General features: G+C 47.4%; 1 protein-coding gene across 1 annotated transcript; it reads right to left on the bottom strand.

Moving 5' to 3' along the window:
* On the bottom strand, positions 1-26060 carry dnaaf11 (dynein axonemal assembly factor 11). The gene is made up of 12 exons (XM_076746070.1): positions 26008-26060; positions 25166-25333; positions 24869-24946; positions 23780-23952; positions 23140-23339; positions 22434-22592; positions 14254-14331; positions 12411-12476; positions 11777-11846; positions 9372-9467; positions 8641-8732; positions 1-390 (listed from the first exon to the last, which is right to left on the bottom strand). Exons 1-12 carry the CDS (start codon positions 26015-26017, stop codon positions 204-206), a joined length of 1377 nt encoding a protein of 458 aa, XP_076602185.1. The 5' UTR covers positions 26018-26060; the 3' UTR covers positions 1-203.
* Positions 26061-26780: the final 720 nt, after the last annotated feature.

Genomic DNA, 26780 nt, shown 5'->3' on the forward strand with positions numbered 1-26780 from the left:
TTCACACTGTGGCCATTTTATTGAAAAGAAGTGGACTGACTTTGCATCTCAAGGCGTGTCGGGGTGGGAAATACTGGCAAACAGGTTGTAGGTTAATGACCCTGTTAGTGAGCTGTGACAGTCCAGTTAATTCTACAAGCCTTACTGGGTTCCAGCACGATGGAAGTAGCTGCTGTTGGCGTTAAATGTTATTTCTTAAAGTCTTAAATGAGTGGGGGGACATCAGGGTCGTCCACAAACCCGTCCGAGGAGCTGCAGGTGGTCGGCGGAGCGGCTCCGGATGTTTCCAGAGGGCCTTCCTCGGTGCTCCGTCGAGGTACGATGTTGGCGAGGTCGACGGCCGTGTGTTTGCTGGCGTCCACTTCCAGCCTCTCAGGAACGAGATCTTTTCTGTTGAAACATGAGCGAGTGAATTAAGTCAGAGGCAAAAACACGACTTCTTCTTCTCTTCACGAGAAGTCACACAGCACCGGACGCCTTTAAAGGTCCGCTCAGTTTAAGCTGCTGAGCCCAGAAACGATCCAACGAGTTTGATTAGAGCCACAAAGTGAAGGTGCTGATGACATCATCGTCTTACGCATCAAAAACAAACGCACTCATTCTGCAGTACTTTCAGTGGTAAGTGTGAAGTACAAAGTAGTGATCAAGTGTAAATTTTCAAGTCCTCTGTAGTCCACGATCAGCATGCTGAGTCAGTGTACTTTAATTTCACTTCGTTTGAAGTATATTTAAGTATCTTTCCAACACATTGGTGATATGTTACAGTAGTACTGCGAGTGTGTTTTGAACACTCATGAATCCTGATTTTCTTTAGCAACTATTTACACTTCAAGTATACTCAAGGACTACCTGAGTACACATAAGTATACCTGAAGGTGACAAAAACAGCACAGTGTACTTCGCACACTCTTCAAAAAGTAAAATTTAAGTCGAACATTTTATCACCTGGGAAGTCCTGGACAAGGCCAACAGTTCCCAAGGTCTTAACTGATCTGACCTGATCTGACCTGATCTGACCTGATCTGATTTGATCTGACCTGACCTGATCTGATCTGATCTGATCTGATCTGATCTGATCTGACCTGATCTGATCTGATCTGACCTGATCTGATCTGATCTGACTCCATGCCACCTGCCAGCCAATCACAAGTGTTTTCAGCAGCCTCGATATAAAAAACACAAGCTGGTTAGAAAAGCAGCACAGAAGTCACTTCCTGCATTGATTCCCCGTGGGAGCAGTAAACCTGCTAACAGTTACCTTCTATCTGACCTAATTTAATCAACACCTGCTCGTCATGGAGGTGACACAGAGGTCAAGAGTAAAAGGATTAGCAGACGCAGAATTACTCAAACGTCAGAGTGCGATGAATCACCGGGCGGCTCTGCTGGTAACGTTGGTGCAGAGACGTCGAAGTTTCAAGATTTAACGTGACTGACTGTACAGAGTCAATATGGGACCGATGTGCATTGATGATATACGGCTCAGAGGCACAGCACATGGGGGGGGGCAGCCTATAAATATGACTGTGGGTCTGTTCGGTCCACTCCAGGTGCTTTATATACTGCGTGAAGCCTCAAACCTACGCGTGCTGGGCTCCTGTAGCTCTGTGTGGCATGTTTATGATCTGAGGGGGACGTTCGTTCCCTTCAGACGGCGTTTGTGATGTCATGAATACCTGAAGAAAGCACGCTGCAAAAAGATGCAGGTGTTTTTATTTTCTTTTACTTCCTGATGAACACGTTCGTCATCGGCTGCCAAGCACCAACATTTAACATGAAACCATCTCGTTTACCAATGCTGTGATCACGTTTAAGTTATACATTTGCCTGTTTTAGATCATATTCTGCAGAGACAAACTTCTTGTACGGCTGCTTGAGTTTCAACAACATTTAACATTTGACTTCTTTTGTCACATCGTGAAAAGCATCATCAGTGGCATCCAAAGGTCTAAAAACACTGAGGTTTTTGGAGATGAAGTGACTTCACGCAGACTTCTTTTGCAGCTGAGTTCAGTGCGACCTGTTCCCGAGCAGAGTGACATCCATTCATCATCTCCAGGGTCATGATTGTCCAATCAAATTGATCCCACCTCTCCTCTGAACTCATCACTTCCATCCCACAGCAGTGGAGTCAGTCCATTCACCATCAATCAGTTTGTCAGTTTAAACTTCAGGACTCACAGCTGTGAGTGTCCAATGATTTTAAAGTCATCTCTGGGGATTCTTCTGATTACTGAGTGTGTGTGTGTGTGTGTGTGTGTGTGTGTGTGTGTGTGTGTGTGTGTGTGTGTAAGGCACTTTGAGCTTACTTTAGTGTGTTAGCATGCTAACTTTTGCTACTTAATGCTAAACACGAAGTCCAGCTGAGGCTGATGGGAATGTCTTTACAGCTGGACAAAGTGAGAGCTTGACCTGATGGTGGCGCTAAAAGAAAAGTCAGAGGATTGCAGTTCACCCTGAGGGGCGATTGGATTTAACGACGTACCGAAAAACAAAGAGACAAGAACAAAGGAGGCGAGACAAAGTATAAGAAATAAGAATAATTACAGACTGAAGCAGCAGCACAAGGCTGCGCCTGAAGCTGTTCAGTGGAAAGTATTTGTTTCTGAACAACAAACACACGGTTGCGTGTTGATGGCACTCCATGTTTATCTTCTGGACTCTTGAGCACCTCGTTATCTAACAACGCCATACGATGGACTGCTCCACGGCCGCTGCAGCTACACAATGAAATGGACGTTTCCACATCAGATTTTCATCTGGTTTCTGTCTCACTATCTAAACCCCGAGAAGTCAAGAAACTGCCTGTGCACTTGTCGACTCCATGAGAGGCTGATATTTAAATCAGCCTGGAAACTGACGGCTGTAAATATGCTTCAGCTATCAGTCTGCACGAGCAGCAGAGGCGAGGATCTTAATGAAATGTGCTGATTTTCCAGGAAGACGTGGCAATTAGAATTTAATCTCCTGCACAGCAGCTGACCATAAACAGCAGCAGGACGCAGGAGGAGGAGCTGCTTCATCACTCTGTGCATTCTGCCACTTGTTTATTGAGAGGGGAATAAAGCTGCCAGAGGACAGACTCTGTATATGTAAGCACACTGGTGCTTCATTCACTGCAGTCAATTCACTCTGCAGCAGGAAAATTACAGCTCGGCTCGAGAAAATTGGAAAGTAATTCAGTCCCTTTTCCTGCTGATAGTGAAGGAAGAGAGCGTCTATTCTTAGAAAGGACATGTCTAACAGACACAGTGTCCAAACAGCGTTTTAACTGCACCTGCAGCCTGTTCGAGAAAAAGGTTGTTTGCTCGGGTAACCGCTCTCAAAGGTCCGGTGAGACGCCACTTCAGACGTGGATCGTCTCGAAACAGGACAGAGTACATTACTTACGTTCAGCTGTTTACGCTGATTAACAAGTGTTAGTCGTGTTGCTTGTAGCTGCTACTTTAAATCCAACGTTACACCATCTCATCATTACCAACTCGGCTCCTCCTGACCGCAGACATTTTTTCTGGTGTTTTCGGTCAATTTCTTGCATTTTTCACCACTCTTAACAACGACTTTTGGTACTCAATAAAAGCTGAATTTTGACTTAAGCCGTCTCCTCCCATCATAATTACTGCAGCCTAACAATAAACAGAAATATGGGTCACAATAAACTTGGACGAGCTGTTAAAAAGAGCGGCCTTTGCACAGAGTACATGTAAAGTTTGGGTCGAAAGGAGGATCGAAAAGAGTTTCGTGTCAAAGCCAAAACACTGAAAAATGACTTGACCGAGGACTCGCTTCAGGTGTGACCAGTGGGTTCAGCTGATCCTGACTCGTCACCTGGTTGTTCCCAACCCAGCCCTCTGATCAAGATCCTTTTTGACTTACAGCCCAGAACAGATGCAAACGTATTCTGTTCATGGAAGTTTCCTTTAACTGACGAGATGAGATAATGAATCCACAGTTTATTAATTCAAATGAGGAGGGGGTTAAAGATTTACGACATCTAAGTTTAGCTCGAGCGCTCGTCTCAGTAACGGGCAGGTGAACCTAATCGTCAGCACTTCTCTGTGGGAGATGGATGCAGTCATTAGTCCAGGGCTCCTCCGCTGGTTAGGAAGTCCAGAATGGCTCTCTGTAATGGGCCACCCAAGGCAAAGGCCCGCTGGTCATCATATCTCACAGGTAATGAGGTCTGTGGACCGTCAACAGAGGAGCAGAGCCTCCGCCGTTCACAGCGTATTATCAGACAGAGAACACGCTGTAATGAGAGAGCTGGAGACTGCGCGCTGAAATATTGATAAAGTCATTTGTTGTGAAGTTTGCCGGCTGGCTGATGCAGGGGTCAGGGGGCGGGGCCGGGCACGGGGACGGGGACGGGGTCAGGGGTTGAACACAGTGGCTATTCTTTTGTAAAGAAATCAGCCCTGAGGGACACGATCGCTGGCTCAATTTATTATGGGAAGTGTTGACTCATGCATTATTATGAGAGGCTGCAAAGACCCCAGATATGCAAAACATGCAATGAACTGCCATGAACGGATTTCAAATCACTCTGAGAAAAAAAAGAGACTCTTTAAGGACAATTTCAGCTTATTACAACCTTATTTTTGTACTTTTTTCCATCACTTGCATCAGTTAAAACTACACTGTAGTTTGTTAAATAGTGACATTAATCAAAAGAAGAAGAGCTGAAACGATCAGTCAATTAATCAATGAGTTGATTGAGTGGTTGACTGAAGACTCTTGTCTGGTTTGCTGATAATTGGGACAGTGCTGAAGACTGTTCTTTGATTGGCTGATCGATAGTAAATGGAGTTGTCGTTAAACGCGGGACTTTGAATCCTCTGACGTTCTCTGGTGTTTCATGGATCGGATGGTTTGTCAGTTGATTACTGTGATGAAAAGAATGAAATCTCATTGACCATGAAAATAATTGTTATTTGCAGCCACAGTTTGAAGTCCTTTCACCTCGAGCTGCTCGGGAGCCTGCTGACTTAAATATAACAACGCACTCACTTGCTTTCCAGATGACCGTGACCTCTGACCCCTCAGAATCACCTGGGACGCCGTCTCAGCCGACATGAGCTCTGGGCTTTAGATAATGTTTGATTTTCCATTCCGTGGTACAATTCACACATTCTCCTGCCTTGTGTCATCAAGCAGCTCCATTTCAAACCTATTCACGGCCTTCAGATCCATTTCCATCCACGCCGGAGGCTGAATGCTGAATGTGTGGGTAAGCCAGGGGTCAAAGGTCGCCACTATGATTAAATGATGTAATAACTCAGCAGCGGGCAGTGCTGCTCACCTGTCACCTTGCCGTGGTGCAGGAGCAGCTTAGCATTTTTATCGAATGTTTAATTTGAGGATATAGGACGGCGCCGGGGCTCTTCGCTGTGTTTGATGGGGCCAGATGAAGGACAAGAAGCAGCTCGCGCTCATAAAATGCTAATGATCATAATGTGGAGACGAGTGTCCCTCCAGGCAAGGAGAGGAAGCGGAGCTCAAACAGCACTGCGGACTGATGTGGTCGTTAAGAGGTGAAGCCGCTGAGCTCTGAGCTAAGCTAAGCTAAACCTCACTGAGCCAGCTCAAAGTCGCCGTGTGGATGAGCTGTAGACTCGAGTTCTGTGACGCCTCCGTAAAAACCCATGCTTCAATCCGGATACGCTGTAAACAACCTATTTAACCAAAAAGGAAAAACAAGGATGTGACTCAAAGCTACATACAACCAAGTGGAGCCTGAAGGGACGCTAACAGTAACGATGACAGACGGTGACAGAGGCGACCACTCGGCGTCGACCTGCACACATACATGAACAGGTAAGTACCAAATTGGGGAAGTGTCAGGGACCAAAAAGGTGAGTACTGCTTTGAGAACTCACAGTGCTTCAGAAGAGTGCTGACATCACTGTCATTTTCCAAAACATGCTGCAGCATCTTCAAAACGAATCGATCAGAGCGAACATCGTGTCTGCTGTTGTTCCTGCCAGAGAGGCATTGGAGTTGTAATAACGCGGATGTAAGTGCAGATTGATTTGAAAAGTTTTCTTTCCATCATTAAAGCAGCGTAAGCAAGTTTCACGTCTGCACATTCATTTTATACCGTATGGAAATGATGGAAAGCAGTTTCCGAGGTTCTGTTTCACAAACCACAGTCAGAAACGCTTAGGCACGCTGTTGCTTTGAGCTAAAGGCTAATGTCGCTATGCTAACATGCTCACCAAACAATATGATAAAGTACTGTACCTCCATAAAGCTGGGAGAGCCGTGATGGACAGATTAAAAAAAAAAAGACTATATGAGTAAAAAAGGCAAAGTTATTAAATCACCAAAGTTATTAGGGTTCATCATCTGGACCATGAACGTCTGGAAGAGTTCATGACAATCAACAGCTGTCGAGATAAGTCACTCTGGACCAAAGTGGACTGACAGACCGACCATCCTTGGATCCACAGTGTGGCCAAAAATACAGCCTGCCTTAAAAATGTGGAGTAAATACGGTACAACATGTGAAAACACCGACACGGACTCAGAAAGCTGGTTCACCAGCGCTGACTGCTCCTCGCTTTGCGCCTCTGTTCTGTTGTTCTGTTCTCTCCTTGGATTCTTGACCACATGTAGAATGTATGTGATCCACATTTAGATCAGACCATGTGAACCAAATGAAACTTTTCACTCAGAACAACCATTCTGTCTGCTTCTGGATGGAGAGCAGTGAAGAAGAACCTAAAGAAAGCCACATAAGCGTTGAGGTTTTGGCTGAGTTGAATCTCGCTGCTTGATGCTTTTTCTATACATTTTATAGGCCTCCTGTTTCACCTACATGTATGTACATTAGAGTTCAGTGTTAAGCTGTTCACCGATGTTTGTCCAGCTTTGTTGTCCTTGTTTCTCTCCCGCTGTAAATTGTTATTTTTTCAGTTATAGTTGTTCCTTAGTTCTGTTTGTTTCAGCAGAACTATCCCATGTCCCAGCACGGGATCTCTGGACGGGTCACATTCAAGAAAAGATATGAATTCTAATCCAAAATAAAAAAGTAAATCATTAAATAAGAGCAGAAGGAGCCAGAATGCCTGAAGCTGGGACTGAAGCCCCACAGTAAAAGCACCTTACTGCATGTGAGGAGCTGTGTGATGCTGCAGCTCTGGTCAAGGTTATCTGTGTGCAGCGCGCCGTCACTATCAGGGAGAGTGCGATCATCAACATGGTCCATAAGATGAATCATGCAGAGCATTTAAAATACAACAGGCACCTGTAATTAGGACAACAGGGACCTGATAAGCTGGAGGCATTTGAATATGTGCGCACTGAATTCAAGGCCAAACAAAGACTAACACCACGGCCAACAGAGACCAACACTTGACTCTGATGAATTCACACAAACACAGCTGCCTGCAGGCCGCGGCTCTTTATGGCTCATTAATACTGCAAACTTAGTATTTCATACTATTTTACTTCCATCACGACCGAAACAGCCTTATAAACAGAGGAGTACAACTTGACCTCAAGCAGTACCTGAGCGACAGAATGTTTACTGACAGTTTTCTGGTCTCTTTTTTGCTGCTCAGTTGGTCCAAATCAGGACAAAACGATCCGTCGTTCCCTTTTCGTTGCGCTCAGACTTTATGTTCACACTGACTGATTACACACACCAAGAGGAGTCAGCGTGAAGCACTGTGGACTGACAGGAAGCTCAGTCATTGGACAGTTCTGGTCATGCCATCATGGACCAATGTGGGGAAATTCAACTCTGGTGACTGACAGCAGGGGATGCGTTATTATTATTTACAGCCACCAGGCGGGTCAGGTGACCGACGCTGATCACCCCGTCACAACGCTGTGTTCCTCTGGGAAACTTCGGGCCCTGGCATTCACGTGGTCGGCACTTTGACGCCACCAAAGCTACCACCGACCTCAACACAGTTGCAAGCACCACCACCACACCCCCAGCTGCCTCCCCCAGCAGGACACTGAGCCCCCCCACACCATAAATATTACTCAGGAACAGCTTGAGGAACACGACAAAGAGCCCGAGGAACTGAATCGGCCTCCAGATTCCAAAGATCTCAATGGGACCGAGCATCTGCAGGATGAGACGAGCCCGGTCCACGGAGGCCCCCATCCCCCCAACCCAAAGGACCCAAAGGACCCCTTGAGAGCCCGTGTCCTCGCCCCAGCAGGTCAGAGCTGTTCTGGCGGGTGGTTTTAATGTGGCTGAACGGTGGAGTTTCTCAACGAGTTCACAAAGAAATCATTGATTAGGAGGATTATTGGTCAGTAATCAACATGCTGCATCATCTTCTATATCCTTGGACATTATTTGTTAATTTTAAGTCTTTATGTTCATTGTTTTATGTGTGCTTCTGTCTTTTTGCCAGCTCTTTATTGTTATAGGCTATATTTTCTTTTTCCATGTGCTTCCTTACTTTGTCAACAACGTTGTTTTAGAATATCTTAAAGACACGAATGACAGGAAGAAGCAGTCCCTGTCTGGTTGGTTGGGAATGAGATTCAGAAGCTGGGGATGATTATGTTTATAACGTATGCTAACATGCTAACGTGTTCATTTTCCTTCCTGTCCACGCATCATAAGGACGTCGGTATCTTCAGGGTTGCAGCTGCAGTGGGTATCGAGGATATCTTTACCTTTTATTGTCCTCAGGCGAGCCGCTGCGTCGGGTTTGACACGCTCTGGGTGGATGTGGGACGGTCTCTGTCACTTTGATTTCACCTTCAGCCTAAAAAGACAGAGAAGAAAGCGTGTTTACTCTCTGCAAACAGCTTCCACGCTTTCATTTCTGGACCGTTTACAGGCGCTCTGGTGCAGGCTGTGTCAGACGCCATATGGAGGATTAATAGCAGCAGCTCTGATTGTGCGTGTCAGCACCTGTCTCTCTTCAGAGACACATTAAAGAGGTCTTTCATTACTCTTCAGAGTGCAAAACGCCTGATCTTCATTGGCACAAGCAAAACAATCACAGAAAAACATTCGCAAGTTCATCAGTGACGCCGTTACAGAGTCAATGAGATCTCTGAAGTTTTCCTTCAAGGAGAATTATTAAGTTTTGATTCAAATTCCATCATGTTCAGTTCATTTATTTTGTCGTCGCCCCCTACAGGACGCAAATAACAGACAAAACACGAAACCACCAACAGCGCTGATGATGAGAAACTGCATGAACACACAGAAAAACCTTTTCCTGAGTGAAGACAGCGCATGTCAGAAGAGGCAGGCCTGCACTGACACTTCGGCTGCTGAAAGCTGGACATGTGCTCCACTCGGCCCGCCCTTCAGCCTTTTCAGGGCCTCGTGCTGAGGCTCCCTGTACCTGGCCGAGGCGCGCATGTGTTCCAGCCTGGCGTGCGGCCTGACGTACCCTGGGCATGGTGAGGAGCAGGTGTCCGGTGGTTTGGGACCTCTGAGCCGTCGAGCTGTCGGGCTTCACTTCAGCAGGCAGGACTATCTGAAATATCTGCAGAGTAAATTATTCATAACTTTAATTAGCAAGATTAATGCGCTGATCTGGCACTGCCGCTGTCCCACTGTGTCAAATGACTTTAATCATTAGTGGGCCTTTTTATAGGCACACTTTCCAGAAAAGACTTGGGAGAGTGACCAGAATAGCTCCAGCTGAGAAGAGCGGCCATCAATCACTGCAGCGAAATCCTATGAAAACCTAAATGATCCACGTGGGAGGAAAGATGGGCATAAAATTAGACGTTTTCATTTTTCAATCTACTGTTAATTCATTCCGAGGGGGATTCAGGGGAAACCGTGCTAACAGGAAGCAGAGAAGGAGAAAAGCTGTCAGCTGTTGCTAGCTTGATATACAGGCCTCACAGGCCGCTCCTCCAGTCGATCCTCGCTCCTCTGAACCGGTTCATATTCACGACGCCTTTACAGGCCTGAGCTGATGTATCACTGCGTAAATCACACAACCGTCCAATCAGGCTGACCCCTGGCATAAAACAAGCATCCATACACACGAGCTTGAGGGGGATCGGGACTCTGAAGAAGTTCTGTGTTTAGGAAACAAACGACGACACCTCTTGGATTTCTGTGTGGACAAACAGCTGTTTCACAGCTGGGCTGTTAAATTACTGTGACCCTTCAAAATAAAGCGCAGGAAATGAAGACCTGACACAAAATACGCTCAACTTGAATGAGTGAATGAATGAATGAACCCCCTCAGGTGGTAGCTCAGGTGATCACAGGTCATACTTTATTCACATCGACACTTCGGCCGATCAGCTTTGGATTTACTAGGGAGAGTCTTGCACTGGATGGCTGCCATTTTGGAAAAAAGAGTCTGGAGTTCACAGCCAGGAAACGACTTCCAGCAGGTGCAATAAACTCCTCCCTAAATGTATCAGGACACTGTCAGAGTGAGAAGCAGGTTTGATGATACAGCAGCTTCTGACAGCCTTTTATTTTCTCTAAATCTGACTCTTCATCCATCACACGTCTCTCCGCCCGACTCAGCAACAAGCATCATGCTTATGAAGACACAGCAGCCTATAATCACATGAATCACTGCATGTGTCGACAGACTGGGACGTGAGGAGAAAGAGGGGAGGGACAGAGAGCTGTGTGACTGATGAAGACGGCTGATAAACGAGGTTTAGCCCAAACTATTGCTTCTTTAACCTCCTATTCAAATGTATAGCAAAGTAAATGTGTATTAAGCCTGAACAGAAAGCTGCTCTTCCATTATTTTTAATCTCACCACGAAAAGATCAGTATAGTGGTGTGACATCGTTCTAGTGATGCAAACCAGCCCGGAGAGGTGCACCGGGTCGACAGCTGGGCGTAAAAAACATGTGCAGGCACCGCTGGTGTCTCTCAGCTGTAAAGATAATCTTTCTCCAGCTTCCACCGTCTTTTCAAAAGCACCAGTTTTTGGATTGTTGCACAGCCTCGAGCAGAGCCGCTGTGACTTTGCAGAGTGTAATATTAACTGAGGGCTGTGAGCCTGCAGAGGCTCTGGCTGGACGCCTGCTGCTGCTGCTGCAGTCTGGAGGAGAAGATCTTTGACTTTTCAGCCGCATCAAGGCCTTACAGCGAGAAGCCTGAGCTCATACTGTTGTTTCTGGAAGCCACAGACCAACAAACCTTTCATCTACGTACATCAGTCACCTCCATCAGCATGAACTGAACTCATTAATATTTGTGCTGGTGAAGGCTAGAAGGTCGTTGGTTTGAATCCTCAAACTGGCTGGATGAAGAATGGTTCCTTGCCGGCCACTGTCGCAGTGCCCTTCAGCAAAGACCTTCACTGGCTGGCAGCCGCAGCCTGTGGTTAAACTGGCCTCCCTCCAGTATGAATGTAAGAGAAATGAAACTGAGCCTGGAGCTCAGGGGACTTTTCCTGAAGACACACAGGTGAAAATAAAACACCTCTGTACGGAAATGACATGAAGACAGAGATCGTCAGTCAGTTGTCAGCGGCTCCACTACGGCAGCAGCATTTGTCTTTAAGAGCTGGATGTCTGTTCTCGAACTCTGTGGAGGCCTGCGTCAGATAAGAATCAGCAGAGTGACTCTGGACATCTCCACCATGGAAAAAGTTGCTGAGTAATGTTTGACCTATAACCATAAGAAGCTGAGAGAGATTTAAGACGTGTGTCGAAATCTCTGCTGCTGCCCTTTAGGATGCTAAAAATCCTGAATTAATGCATTTGTGAGAAAGGTCAGAGTGAGCAGCCGAACAGTGTGAGAAAAGAAGTCAGAACTAAGAGCTGCCGGTCCTGAAGGAGATCTCCTCAAGCCTCCACAGTGTACCTTTCCTCTGACGCTGACTCTGGCGTACGTTGGCTGAACATCCACGTCCAGCAAGGAGCTGTCCATGTGTCTGTGAGGGGAGTGGAGGTGGAGGTCAGCGCAGACACAGACAGAGACAGACAGAGACAGAGACAGAGACAGACAGAGACAGAGACAGAGACAGACAGAGACAGACAGAGACAGAGACAGACAGACAGAGACAGACAGACAGAGACAGAGACAGAGACAGACAGAGACAGACAGAGACACAGACAGAGACAGACAGAGACAGACAGAGACAGAGACAGACAGACACACACACAGACAGAGACAGACAGAGACAGAGACAGAGACACACACACACACACACAGACAGAGACAGAGACACACACACACACACAGACACAGACACAGACACAGACAGACACACACACACAGACACACAGACACACACACACACACACACACAGACAGAGACACAGACACAGACACAGGCACACACACACACAGAGACAGACACACACACACAGACACAGACAGAGACAGAGACAGAGACACACAGGCACAGGCACAGACACACACACACACACACACACACACACACACACACACACACACAGGCCATGTTGCTGAGAGTGGGGGCTCGTGCTCTTACCTGTAAACTGCCAGCTCTAAGACGACGGCGCCGTTGTCTTCGTCTTCAGTCAGGCAGAAATCCAGCCTGTGACAGCAGAGAGGAAGAATCCAGCCATGAAGAAACACAAACACAGAGCTGCTGCCAGCGTTTGCTCACCTCCTGCCGCTTCCACTGCTCACAGTACAAACACCTCAACTACCTCCAGTCCAACTCAGCGCGACCTTTGACTACTCTTATCACTGCACTGGCACTGATACTTCTACCACTTCAATCTTTGCATACCACCGTTCACGGTGCACATGCCTCAACAGTTCAACTGCTGTCAATCATCTTTCAGCTGCCTTTTCGGCTGCTTTCAGTGCTCACATACACTCTGGCGACTCAACTGCCCACAGGGTTTACGCTGCTCCGATGCTCTCTGTGGTTTCACTTCAGCAGATTCACACTTGAGCTCACTGGAAAGCCGAGATGTGGAATGACGGCACCACTGCTTTCATAGCTCAAATGTCAGCTTTCATACAATATTTCACTTGTAAAGAAAAGTAATGTTAATTGAAATGTGTGTTCAGAAAACTGCCTTTTGGAGTGAAGACATTAAAAACAGCTGAACATAACATCGCAGCATGTCCTGTTCTTAAACTGAAACGATTACATTTTACACAGTTGTTTCATCTGTGGTATTTTTTTTGGCCTCATATCCACGAGATCCAACATTGTGTTTGAGCAGCATCGATCTGCAGAGTATAACTTTACGAAGCTGTTAGCATTACTGACGTGACGTGTGGACCGTTAGCACCCGGGCTGCAGTCAGCCACACCGTCCGGTCTCCCTGCTGAAGTCATCTATCATACAAAGGATACATTCCTGACCCGAGTGTGTCCTCGGCTCAGATTACAAATGAAATCAGCCGTGTTTTAAGGCCTCGACCTCCGTGGCCTTGCTCTGGATATAAACCGCTGGCTGATGGAGGGAGACCGGGGTGGCCCGCGGCTATCAGGTTGCCCTCCGGTACGCTGCTGTAGCTCTCTGATGGCAGACGAACCAATCCAGTACCAGAGTCCAAAAAGCGAAGCCCACAAATGAAGCAATCACACAGCAGCTGGTCGCTTCTTACCCGCCTTTCCGTCTGAGCCGTGTGACCGGGCACAAAATGAGGCAATCGAGGGTCTCAAACAAAAAAATGAGTTATGAAAAAGTGTGAAAGGAAACTGTGTGAGTGGAGCTGTGACCTGAAACCAAATTGAAGCAGTTGATTGGATGTGTTTTGTTGCTCTGGCTGAGCTGAACTAGAAACCAAAACCAATTACGTTGCTTTCTGCTGCGTTCGCTGCTGCAGCTGAGTGGATTGGTCGATTTCCCTCACCGTCAATCACAGCTGGCCGTACTGTACCGCCGCAACATAACACAGCTGCTGAGCTGAGATTTCACCAAAGGTAAGATGTCACAGATCCTCAGAACACGCGATAAAAATGAAAGCCCGGGATCTCACAAATGTCAGAAAATCAGCAACATTTCCTGAAAGCATCAAACGTTCTCGAGGCACAAATGTCCCATTATTTCATTAGAAGCAATCATCGCTCACACTGTCATGAAAAAGCAGGATGTTCCCGTTAATCTGCTGAGGTGGAGTTCACTGAACTATTCCATAGGACTGTAACTAATGATTATCTTCATTAAGAAGCGGTCTGCTGAAATGTTTGCCTTAGTTATGGAGGAACGGAGGACTTTCATTGTTTTCTGATGGCTGCTCTTCATCTACGAGCAAACTGGAAGACACAGGCTGCTAAAAGGAGACGCCGACTGCTTCAAACGCTGCTTGATCCAAACTTTCTCTGCTTTGACAGAAAATGTGTCCACGTACTTCGGCTCGTTGACGTTCATGACTCGTCCGTCAGCGGTGATCAGCGTCCTCGGGGCCTTCGGCTTCTTCTCTTCCTCCCTGCAGAGAAACAGCACAGTGTGAGCACGGGCTGTGTGCGGCGTGCAGGCTGACAGACACAGCAGCACAGATACGAGGTCTTTGGGTGAAGGACAGAGCTTCCTGTCCTCCAGGAGCGTCCATAAAGGGACACACACTGAACGCAGCACAGGGTGTTACTGTGCGCCGCACACACAAACACACACATTATGTAAAGCAATACACACTGTGCAGCTTTGTTTCAGAGCACACAAATCAAACACACATCAAATGCATGAAGAAGAGAGGGTCGCACTCAGCGGTGCAGTTTAATAACACATACAGTACAGTCAGCTGTGGTAATCACTGAGGATCTCTCAGATCAAACAATGGTCCAACAAAATCAAGGAATTTTTCAATTCCTTGATTGTTTTCCCACCCGGACAAACGTCCGTCAACGTGCATAAACACGTGTGAAGCACTGAGAGGTCTGAGACGTCGGCGTGGACTCAGAGGTCGTAAACCTGCGGCTCCAAACCTGATTGGCTTAAGAGCCGAGTCCAATGAGTGAATGTGATAAAATGTGTGATGGGATGTTAAGTTCATGTTTTCATGTCAGCGCTCAGGCACACGCTGTGGGAGATGTCACACTACACGAGCACGTCGTTCACGATCGGTCATCGGTCATGATGCTGGTAATTGGTTAGCCACGACAAAATCGTCTCAAAATCGGGATAGATTGGTGTGGTCTGATCCCGGGATTACAGGAAGACAAACACAAATAACGGAAACAGCGGTGTGACACAGAAATGAGCAGCAAACTTTACAAAGAGGTCTCAGCCTTGAGCTGCAGTTCCTCTGATGGCCACTAGATGCTCCTCCAAAAGAAGCACACGGTCAGCACCTTGTTTAGATTAGGATTTAGAGCCTCAGCACTAGTTTCACGTTTAAACTGGCTGAACTGGTTTTAATTGCACAGCTTGTGTTTGTTGCTCCATCTGACTTCTTTTCAGTTTTTCAGTTTTTCGTCATTTGACTGACCTTAAACAAGGATTTGGTGGTGACTGAAAGATCCTAAACTGAGGTTTAATGAGTGAAAACAAAAGAGTAGTGAAAGTGTGCGAGAAAGCCACACAAGGCTTAGGAGCGGTGCTGCTTTCGACCTGTGACCCTTTAAAATCAACCAGCGTCGACTCCCGGACCCTCACAGGTTTCATTAATGATTGTAAGCAGTTCGAGCGAACTGTGACACTCACTTCTCTGATGGCCTGAGATGATGAAATTATCCACGATTTGTAAATAAAGTTTATTATTATTATTATTATTACAGTTAATAATAAAGAGCTGGGATTAAATTGCAGATGCTTCCACTCGCGACCAAAGGACTCGCTAACTGGTTTGATGACAGTGGAGCTGATGTGAACCTCATGCTGCTGTGTGGACGTCAGGTGACCCAGCTGAACACGTCACACGGCGCTCTCCACCAGCATCAGAAAAACAGGGAATATCTTTGGGAAGGTGTTCAGCTCCAGCAGAGCTCCGCACACTTGAAGAGGCTCGTGGTCGAACTCCACCTTAACGCCTGTGGTTTGTCACCTGTCTGTGCAGTCAGCTGGGTTTAATGGAGCAGGACTCCAATGATGGACACGGGTCAAAAAAAGACAAGCATCTGGCTGCCAATCTGTGCTCATTGCCCGGCGTGGCTTCAGTCTGTGACACACAGGTGAAGAATGTCCGCCACTGTGTGTGCATGTGTGTGTTTGTGTGTGTTTTGGGGTGACGCAGGGGCCAAGTATCCACTTCAGACTGGAAGGAGCGCCGCCATCACTCTGGCTCATCTCCCTCCTCAGCCCTGTTCTGCTGACGTGTCAAGGTCACAGCGAGGCTCCCTGCACCATAAAACCCTCCTCGGAAACTTCTTTTCAAAGGGGGTGTGACGGGGCGTCCATCAGACAGCTGAGTGATGGAGACATCAGGGGCGACAGCTCCACTGAGGACGATCTGCTTGGACAGCCTTCAGTCTGCAGAGGAGTCTTCATCTGCACCGGATCCTGCAGAGCTGCAGCTTCAGGGAGCAGAACGAGCTTCTGCAGAGCATCTGCGTGTTTCAGAGTCTGCTGCACGCCGCCAAAGTCTGTAAAAACACCAAGCCCTCGAACTCAGTTCAGAACGGCCAAGCCCGTCACTGCAGGGCTCCAGAAAAAAGGTGAAGCTGGCTCAAATTTTGCTGCAGCACAAATCATCATCATCACCCTGCAAGGCGCCGTGGAGGCCGATCAAATGCAGACAATGCTGCTGTCTTGGTCAGGACGTCCTTGAAAAAGAGATTTTAGGATCTGAAGGGGATGTAGAACTAGTTCAGAATCAGCATTAATTCAGTGTTATCGATCATGTTTTAGTAACCACTGTCGCTCTAAAAATGCCTTTATTTGAACATCCAACAGAAAACCCTTCAAGCTCCATCCGTCCATCTCATCCATCCACATCAGCTGACGTCATCAGCTTTCCTCAGCCACAGCTCCACGGTGCGGGTTGGATCTGCTGTTGGTCCGGTGTTATCCTTCCTCTCAGAGCAACAGAGCGGCCATGAGACACAGAAGCGTCTCCTGGCTGACCTTATCACAGAATCCTCCTCAGGAGCAGGAAATTCATCTTTCCTGACAATCCAGTGACGGCACGACTGCATGCATCAAGTCAGTGCACTCTGACAGACGATAAAAACGGCAACACCGCATCACCCCGATTTTCTGCTTGGACAGCCTGCCGGCCTGGGATGGTTCTGCGATGGGGACTGGGAAGCAGACTTTCTTAGGCTTCACACGGGGTCTCTTCAAACAGGGCTTAGCCAGCGGTGTTACCAGACTCCTTATCAATAGAAGGGGCTGTTTTGTGCTCCTCGCTGCCATTTTCTGCCATTTCCTTTCATGTGAGGACTGAATAACATAACAAAAACAGAGGTTTGCTCTGTGTGCGGTCACTTGAACACTCCCATGAACCTGCAGGTTCAAAAGAGATCGAGTGCCTTCATGTCACATGAGAAACAAAGTGTTAGCAGAAGAGAGAAGGCTGATTCCACTAATCTGACGAAAACAATACGAGCACAGCCAGCAAACACTGAGACACCTTCAGGCTGACGTAAAGCGTTTCCTGTGGGCCGGCGATGGAGCAGCCATGAGTGCTAACACAGCGGGACAGTGATCGTCGAACGCAGCTCAGCTCGTCGTGACTCTGCGGCTCGAGGTGTTATGAAAACTAAACGCAGTGAGTCAGCGCTGTGGCGCCGGGTCAGCGGGCCGAATGGAAATACCAAAGCCTTTCCCAGGACAGGTGAAACAGACAGGTGAAACAGACAGGTGAGACGGACAGGTGAGACGGACAGGTGAAACAGACAGGTGAGACGGACAGGTGAAACAGATTGGTCGTGTCTGGCTTTACACACATGGAAACAAACAGCAGCCTGTGTGATGACAAAAAAGTGACTGTCAGCATGTTAAAATTGCAGGTTCCACTTGTGAAGTTGCCCTTTAACAACACTGCAGTGAAAATATATCACGATATCCAGCACAGGTAAGTTTAACTACCTGTAAGAGCAGACTTCAGGTGACGTGCAGCATCTGTAACAACATGACACTTCAGAAAACTCAGAACCGTCATTTGATTTGAACGGTGTTTACTAAGGATGCACTCATCAGTTTTTCTCCCTCATTTCTTAAAATATGCAAAGTTATCTGCCAGCAGAACAGGAAAATGCAAAGTTTTTACACCTCTATCCAAAGCGACGTACATATGAATTCACACAGCGATGGAGCAGCTCTGGGGTTCAGATCTGTCCAAGGATACTTCAGCATGTGGACTGTCGAGGCCAGGGATCGAACCACCGACCTCCTGAGCAGTGGACGACCGCTCTACCTCCTGAGCCACAGACGCCCCTTAAGAAGGTAATTAAGGACAATGAAGCTTAAAACAAGTGACATGTTGTACCGTAAAAAGCTCAGCAAAACTTCTTTATTTGAAGTCTCAGATTTCCAGAAGACCAGTAGAAGGAAAAGCTCGGCATCATACAGGCCTCGCCTTTATGCGTCCCCTCGTTCTCGATATGCCAGCTCTTCTACCTTTGCAGAGCGAAGGAAATATTTAGTTTCTTCCATTTTTATGTGCATAAAAACAGGAGGATTAATGAGTCAGTGCTGAAGTAGAAAACCGAGCTGAGATGAAAGTCTGTTAACGTATTTCTTCTGTCCTCCGGCAGAACAGAGGTGGACAGTCCGAGCAGCAGCAGGAGGGCTGAAGGTTTAATAATCACGCCCAGCAGGAGGGTCGATCCCCCTGCGACCTGGAGGCTGAACGCTGGTATCACAGAGCCCACTTCCACTGTCAGAGTGCCCTTGGACAAAGCTGAACCCCGGACCGACCCTGAAGTCTCCGAGGAGCCGCATGACTGCAGGAGGTTTGGTGTACTCATCATTCTAGAGATGTATTACGTGTCAGCTTTGTTTGTACAGTCTTAAATCATGGTTTACAACACCCACCTCAGACTAACAGCAAGCCTAAACTCAATGAAAACTACTGCAAGCTGAAGACAACAAGAAGAGAGAAGGCCGAGCTGGTGGGACGTAAAGACCCGCTGATCCACCGGGGACGCACGGAGACGACCCAGTGCGTCCATTTCTACTCGTCTCGATACGAACTGGTCACAACCTGCCAGCCCTCGACTTTTCAATGCAGACACAAGATGTGAAGCGAAAGTGAAATGTAGAAACGATGAAGCAAACGAACACGGAGCCCCTCGGAGTCGCGTCCCCGCTGAATCATGGCGGCTTGTTTAGTGTTCATGTGTCGGCTGTAAGCGACGGCTGAGTAACAACACATCATCAGCGTGTCGACTCGAACTGTTGATGGCTGCTCTCGCCGAGTGAGGCCTCGCAGCTGCCAGCTGATATCACCGCACTGACAGAGAGGCAGGAAGTGTGTGTGAGCGAGAGACAGGAAGCACAGTGAGAGGAGGATGTGCAACACACACACCCAATTAACACCCCGGCTAGAGGGTCACCTTAAGGGTGAGTACTAATTAGCGGCACGGCCAGAAAATTAATTAGCCTTTAACAAATACTTTGCAGAGTCAGTAATAAACAGTCTGACACAGGCTGCGATTTGATTGGTGCACAAACACACCTGCCTTACATGTGATTGGCTAAGGAGGCCGTCAGCAGTGACCACGTTTTTAAAGGAGCACGAAGGAAAAGGATTTTGGCCATTAGGGGGCAGAAGAGCCTCAAAACCAGCTGACAGACTCACGGTCACACCTCACTGCACAAGGACAGGACAGAGGACAGGGCGGAGGACAGGACGGAAGACAGGACGGAGGACAAGACAGAGGACAGGGCAGAGGACAGGACAGAGGACAGGGCAGAGGACAGGACGGAAGACAGGGCAGAGGACAGGACAGAGGACAGGACGGAGGACAGGACGGAAGACAGGACGGAAGACAGGGCAGAGGACAGGACAGAGGACAGGGCGGAGGACAGGGCGGAGGACAGGACGGAAGACAGGGCAGAGGACAGGACGGAGGACAGGGCGGAGGACAGGACGGAAGACAGGACAGAGGACAGGACGGAGGACAGGACAAAGGGCAGGACGGAGGACAGGACGGAAGACAGGACAGAGGGCAGGACAGGGGACAGGACGGAGGACAGGACAAAGGGCAGGACGGAGGACAGGACAGAAGACAGGACGGAAGACAGGACAGAGGACAGGACGGAGGACAGGACGGAGGACAGGGCAGAGGACAGGGCAGAGGGCAGGACGGAGGACAGGACAGAGGGCAGGACAGAGGACAGGACAAAGGGCAAGACGGAGGACAGGACAAAAGACAGGACGGAGGACAGGGCGGAGGACAGGGCGGAGGACAGGACGGAGGGCAGGACGGAGGACAGGACAGAGGGCAGGACGGAGGACAGGACGGAGGACAGGACGGAAGACAGGGCAGAGGACAGGACGGAGGACAGGGCGGAGGACAGGACGGAAGACAGGACAGAGGACAGGACGGAGGACAGGACAAAGGGCAGGACGGAGGACAGGACGGAAGACAGGACAGAGGGCAGGACAGGGGACAGGACGGAGGACAGGACAAAGGGCAGGACGGAGGACAGGACAGAAGACAGGACGGAAGACAGGACAGAGGACAGGACGGAGGACAGGACGGAGGACAGGGCAGAGGACAGGGCAGAGGGCAGGACGGAGGACAGGACGGAGGACAGGACAGAGGGCAGGACAGAGGACAGGACAGAGGGCAGGACAGAGGACAGGACAAAAGACAGGACGGAGGACAGGGCGGAGGACAGGGCGGAGGACAGGACGGAGGGCAGGACAAAGGGCAGGACGGAGGGCAGGACGGAGGACAGGACAGAGGGCAGGATGGAGGACAGGACGGAGGGTAGGACGGAGGACAGGACGGAGGACAGGAAAAGACACATTCAGGTGCAATCTGATTTTCGACGACGGCAGCTCTTTGCACAGTCGGGTTCTGGTCTGAACCTGGGACTGAACCTCCAGACGCACTCTGCCATGGACAAAGGACGGAGGACGGATTTCTATGAGACGGAAGCCGTGACGCTGATTACTAAATTTCTGCTTTGGTCATCTTGAAGAGAAAAGGTCCTGATATCACAGCCTTTAGCAAACATCTCATAATGAAACTAAGAGGTTTAGTTACAGTCTGCAGTGATTTCACAGTTCACTGATGGTCACGTTGGCGCCGTCCTGCTGAAAACATCAAAAAACCTCAGACCGTACAGACCAGAGCTGCCTCACGCTGTCTCCATCTTGGCAAAGTGTGCAGGCTGAATTAAAGTCTCGCCTTCTGTCATTCATGCAAAGTGAAGAGTTCAAATCCGAGTGTGGTGAACAAAGTGTCACGGTACTTCAGTCAGGGGACAAATCAGAGATGATTCAGAGGTCAAACAGGTAACTGACACAGTCCAGACGGAGCCAATCAGCTGAGAGTTCAATCTCTTAGAATTTGTTTTCCATCGAATGGAACTTTGTTTTGTGTATTTACTCGGATATTTTTCTGCACAGTCGTAGTTAAACTAAGACTTCGGGGGTTTCAGGTTACGTTTCAGTAAAGTTCCTCCAGAAATTCTGACTGCAGTGTGTTTCAGTTCTGCTGATTATAAGACAAACTACCCCACCTTGTTTTTTAGGATTTTTCTCCGTTACCTGTTGTATAACGTGTATTTCACACGCAGCGCTCACCGACAGTCCACCTCTGACTGACAGCTGACCTAAACACACAGTCAGTAAATCATTCACGACCATTGGCGTCCTCCAACTCACCAGCTGAGTCATTAGTCACGAAGGCATAAACGAAGCGTCAGAGCAGAGTCCTCTCGACCCTCTGAGTCTGCTCACGTCTCCTCCAGCTACAGCAGTTTGCTCTGCTGCAGTAACGACCCTGAAAACCTCTCCTTAACCGCACCTGTGAATGCAGCCTCACCTGTCCTGCTCCTGATCTGTCCTGAAAACAAATCAACCACAGCCATGTGGTCGATAAAGAGACCGATTGATCGATCTGTTCCCCTGCAGAGAGGCAGCACACGCTCACCAAATTACCTGCAGCGTCAGCACATTTCAGCATCAATATTCATGAAAAATGGCTCAACACCTACAGCCAGCTGAGGCACTGAGGTAAGCAAGCATACATGACCAAAAGTATGTGGACAGCCCTGCAGTTCTGGTCTGGGTCTGTTCTAACGATTGGGTGTCCGTATACTTTTGGCCATGAGGTGTCAGTGTCAGCAGATACTGATCAGCTCATCCTCAGCATCCACTCACACTGAGTCAGTGTGGACAGGCTGCCTCAGCAGGATGATGGTTGGTGTTATGGCGGCACCCAGTGGCCAAAACAGTAAACTGCAGCCAAAGAGTCAAAGTGACAAATTGAAAACTCTACATGAAGAAGAGAATTTTGGTTTTTAACAGCCGGTTGTGTCAAACTCAGAGGCCTGATGCAGCTGATGTGTGATGCATTTCCAGGTGACGAATGAGCCTTTCTCCTTATTTCTGCTGTGTTCTGTGTGTTTTGTTCGCTCTGGCTGATGCTGGTGGGAGCTGTGGTGATGGATTAATCTCAAACGAGGTCTTACTTCTCCTGCGTCTTCCTCTTCTGCTCCAGGTGGCGGTGAGCCTCCAGACGAGATTCGGGAGTGAACGCGCACGGCGTGTGCCAGAACTCCCTCTCCCGCCGCTCTTCATCCAGGTCGGTGCTCCTCGTGCTCGGGTTCATGTTCTCCTCCAGCACTGGACTGCAGAGAAAAGGGTGCAGTGACTTCAGTTCAGCGGAACACGTCGAGCAGAGATTATGTTGAAAGAAACATTCATCTCCTCATCAGTCCAGTTTAACGATCGACGTTCGATGGAGATGCTCATACGACTCTGCACTCAAAGACACAATAATCAATAACAGAGTTTTTACTTTACCTGAACAAGACTTTTTTTATCGTCTTCTTTCTCTTTCCCGCTCTCTTCTTCTATCTTTCTCTATTTATTTCTACATATTTTTCACTTTTCAACTGATCTGAAAGTGTGAAAATTCCCAAACTGGATTTAAAAGTGTGACAAAGAATCTCCTTAAATGAGTCAAACTAAAAACTTTCCGGTGAAAACCGAAGCGTCAGATTCTGGTCTCCACGCGTTCAGTTCCTTTTATGGGTAAAACTCAAAGAAAACACTGGATCCTACATTTCCCAGAATGCAACATGGTGGCTTCTTTCTTCAGACTGTCTCTCAAACTCCGCAGACTCAGAGCTTTTTCACGTCACAACTGACGTGACAGGAAGTGTTTGCACTCACGCCGTGTTGATGTCGCGCCCTCGTCTCCTCTCCTCGTTTCCTTTCTCCTCTCCTGACGCCTTCCTCTGCGCCTCCTCTTTCTCCCTGGCTCTCCTCGTCAGGTATTCATCTTCCTGCTCCCAGACTTGCCTCTTTACCTCCTCCAGTCCCTGAGAGGCTCGAATCCTCTCCGACCGGCTGACCTCCGTCCCGTCCAGCCACTGAGGACCGAGACAAACAGCAGGATCTGGATCAGAATTACACAGACTCTCTTTGCAGCCTCTTCATCCAAAATCAAACCGAACCTGCTGATTTACTCTTCAAACAGACTTTTACCTCAGTTATTTATATATGAAGGTTTCAGTCAACTTCTATTACAACTTTGTCTTATTTCATTTCTTTGTCAGTTAACTTTGTGATCATTACTGACACACTGATGTCCAAAATGACATCTGACGCAGATTTTAAGAAGCTAAGTTACCCTTTAAAAAGATGACATTTGTTTAAATCATCGTTTCTCCTCTGCCATGTTTCCTCCTCTTCCTCGTTGTCTCTATGAGCCAGTGAGAATGACGGAAAACAAAACCCCCAGCAGCCGGTCCTGGAGCCTAGGCCCCTTCAGGACTCAGGCGGACCAGGTGTGCCCTGCAGGTGGACTCACCTTGAGCTGAGGCAGGGAGGCCACCACATACTGCCTGTAGCCCTCAAACTGGGTGCAGGGGTTCCCCACCAGAAACAGCTCCCGCAGGTGGACGTTGTGCCTCAGAGACTCCACGCTGCTCAGACGACCCACAAAGTTCACAGTCAGGTCCAGCTTCTGGAGGCTCTCGCAGCCTGAAGACAGGAAGCCGGCACACCAACGTCAGCATGGAACGTAACTGAGTACACATGCTCCAGTACGCACAGTACTGGACTGATTCTGATACTTCTACTCCATTACATCTCAGAGCAAATATTGTTTAACTTTGGTTACTTTTTAGATTACAATTTTTTATCCCCTTCCTGTCCAGCAAAAACCACGTATCTCCAAGTTTGTTGATTTTGTATGTTTCTGATAAACTGAAGGATGAGGAAGATAAACATCATGTATGATAATAAACCACTGACAGGGCCCGTGTTACTGCACACGGAGTACTTTTACTTGGCAGAATCGGAAGCTGCTTTATTGGCCGAGTACGTGTGCACACACAAGGAGTTTGACGGTGGTTTAAACACTGCACTCAGTGCACCTGCATAAGAAAACAACATTCAAAAGACTGAACAATAATATAAAAAGTGCAAAAATGTCAAACAAACAATAACGATGTGCCCACAGCACGCTGAGGCAATGCACCACCTACACTGGGAGCACATCTCCCTGATAATACTTACTTCACTGTTGTAATAATACAACAATCAATATAATCATTGAAGACCTGGTCAAGACTATTAGTGAAACCATCAGTCGATCAACAGAACATTATGGTCGTTATTGGTGAATCCGATAATGTGCAGGTTTCACCATTTCTTCTGTTTCAGAGAGACCAGACAGAAGCAGACAGACCATAATTCCTCAGGCTTTGGTAAACTGTGATGCACATTTAGTTGGTACATTTCACATTTTCTAGCTAAATTCTTAAATGAATAATGGAAAGAAACAAGCAGATTAATCAATGAATCTGATAAACAGTGAGCTGTAGCCCCAGTCAGAAATCTTTAAATTAATAGTTAAAAAATAAAGTGGTCGAAGGTCTGTGTTCTGCATACTGACCTTCAAGGTTTTCAATGACTTCAATGTTGTTCAAGGCCAGATTCAAATACTCCAGCTTCTTCAGCCGACCGAGATTCTCTAGATATCGAATAAATTACAAAACACAATCACTGATTCTGTGATTTGCAGGTCCAAACACATCGATAATCAAACTGGGAGAATCTGGTTGGACGCTGGACGTCCTTGTCGTAAGCTAACATCTAAAAACAAACCCAGATGTCTTTTATCTTCTTTAACCCTGTAAATCATCACTGCTTGCTGAAGAACATCCACATGAGGCCACTGATCGTCACTCACCGATCCTGGGGATGAGGTTGTTCTGCAGGTAGAGGATCCTCAGGTCCCGGCACCACCTGTCGATGTGCTGGATCCTCTCTATGTCCTGCTGATGCAGAGAAACTTCCTCCAGGGACCAGATCTCACACTCGTTGTGCTCGGCCCGTCGGCGGACCATGTCCTCAGTGACTGGATGGACAAAACACAGTGACTGATGAACCAATGCGTGGCAGACACACTGTCCCCCACTGTCCTTTCATCTGACTGCAGCTCACATTATTACTACCAGAGCTCCTGGTTTCCTTCATACGAACAACAAACTCAATATGAAACCACATTTGGCTGAAATCCATAACTTTTAGGTAGGTCATGAGGTGATGACAGTAATTGGTGTTAACATTACTTTAGGTGCCAAAGATGACTAAAAGTCAGACATGTTGTGGTAGAGGCACAAATCTGATTAAACTCCCAGAAAACCTTCACAGGTTTTTGTTAGCCGGTTTCTTATTCAGCTAATGTGAAGCCACTGTTTTGTCTTATTTTAATATCCCCTGAAGTCCCGATGAGTCTCTATGCCTTGAGTTTTTTTCTGATAACTTGTCTTATCTCCATTCACCTGTTGCTGACAGGTACCCCCGCCTTTTATCCCTAAACAATAAAGATAGTTTTAGCTACTACGCGCATTAACATTAGCAGTCATGCTAAGCGCTAAAGCTAGCAGCGGTGGGCAGCTAGGTTAGCTAGACTTATCCAGGAGCAGCACTGAAAGCTGCTAGTGCTAACTGCACTAGCAACATACGTTAGCTTAATATGATTCACGGAAACTAGCTAAAAATCTAGTTAAACTTGGTTGTTTAACTTACTGTAAACCATCTTCCTCGTTGTTGTCAGGCGTTGCCGTAGAAACCGACCTGGTGCTGCGTTCAGCTGCTGTGGGAATTGCTATAACTATAATCAGGTGCCACTCACGTCAGTGACTCCACCCATGCTGAGCAGCTCCGTGAATTGCACTACACAGTGACGGTTACCTGACCACATTTTACTCATTTTCCTCGCCGCACTCAGTTATTAAAATGTCAGTAAATATGAAAATCTGCTTTTTTGGCCACGTATGTGTGCACATACAAGGAATTTGACTCTCAATGTAGGGAACTTACAGATGAACAGACACAACTAAGAACAATATAATTGTACAAACAAAGTGAAGAACAGACAGGGCCGTCATGAAAAGTATCTAAATTGTTTGCTAGAAATATTATTGACAGTTTCTCCATTAATGTAGTTAATTTGAATTATGAGATAAAACTGGTTATTTTAACATGTGAAAATAATGGTATTCCCAGCAGCACATTAGGTTGATACATAGAGCGATTACTGTTTATGTTAGCAATAATCTTCTAACACCGTCCTGCAACTTTCATGAGAACAAAATCAAAAGGGTGGGTAAACTTTGGAAAAGCGACCAGCTGATATGGAGACATACAACCGCTGAAAGGAAAATAATCATCTCTGTGGCTATTGTGGTCTTGTTTTTGATTTTTTTGAGAAAGTATGAAGCTGAAACTGGAGTTTACAAAGCGTACTTGAAGGTAGAATCTCGTGATTCACAGTTTTATTTTGAAAGTGGCATTTCGGA

This window comes from Chaetodon auriga, chromosome 12, assembly GCF_051107435.1.
Source record: "Chaetodon auriga isolate fChaAug3 chromosome 12, fChaAug3.hap1, whole genome shotgun sequence".
In the NCBI taxonomy this organism is placed as follows: Eukaryota; Metazoa; Chordata; class Actinopteri; order Chaetodontiformes; family Chaetodontidae; genus Chaetodon; species Chaetodon auriga.

What these genes read in the sequence shown, in the direction of transcription:
- dnaaf11 (XM_076746070.1), bottom strand. An exon ending in AAGAGGAAGACGCAGGAGAA is followed by an intron (nt 14,332 to 22,433) that starts GTAAGACCTCGT and finishes GTTTCTCTGCAG; the next exon opens with GGAGGAAGAGAAGAAGCCGA. An exon ending in TCGCCTGAGGACAATAAAAG is followed by an intron (nt 391 to 8,640) that starts GTAAAGATATCC and finishes ATGTTTCAACAG; the next exon opens with AAAAGATCTCGTTCCTGAGA.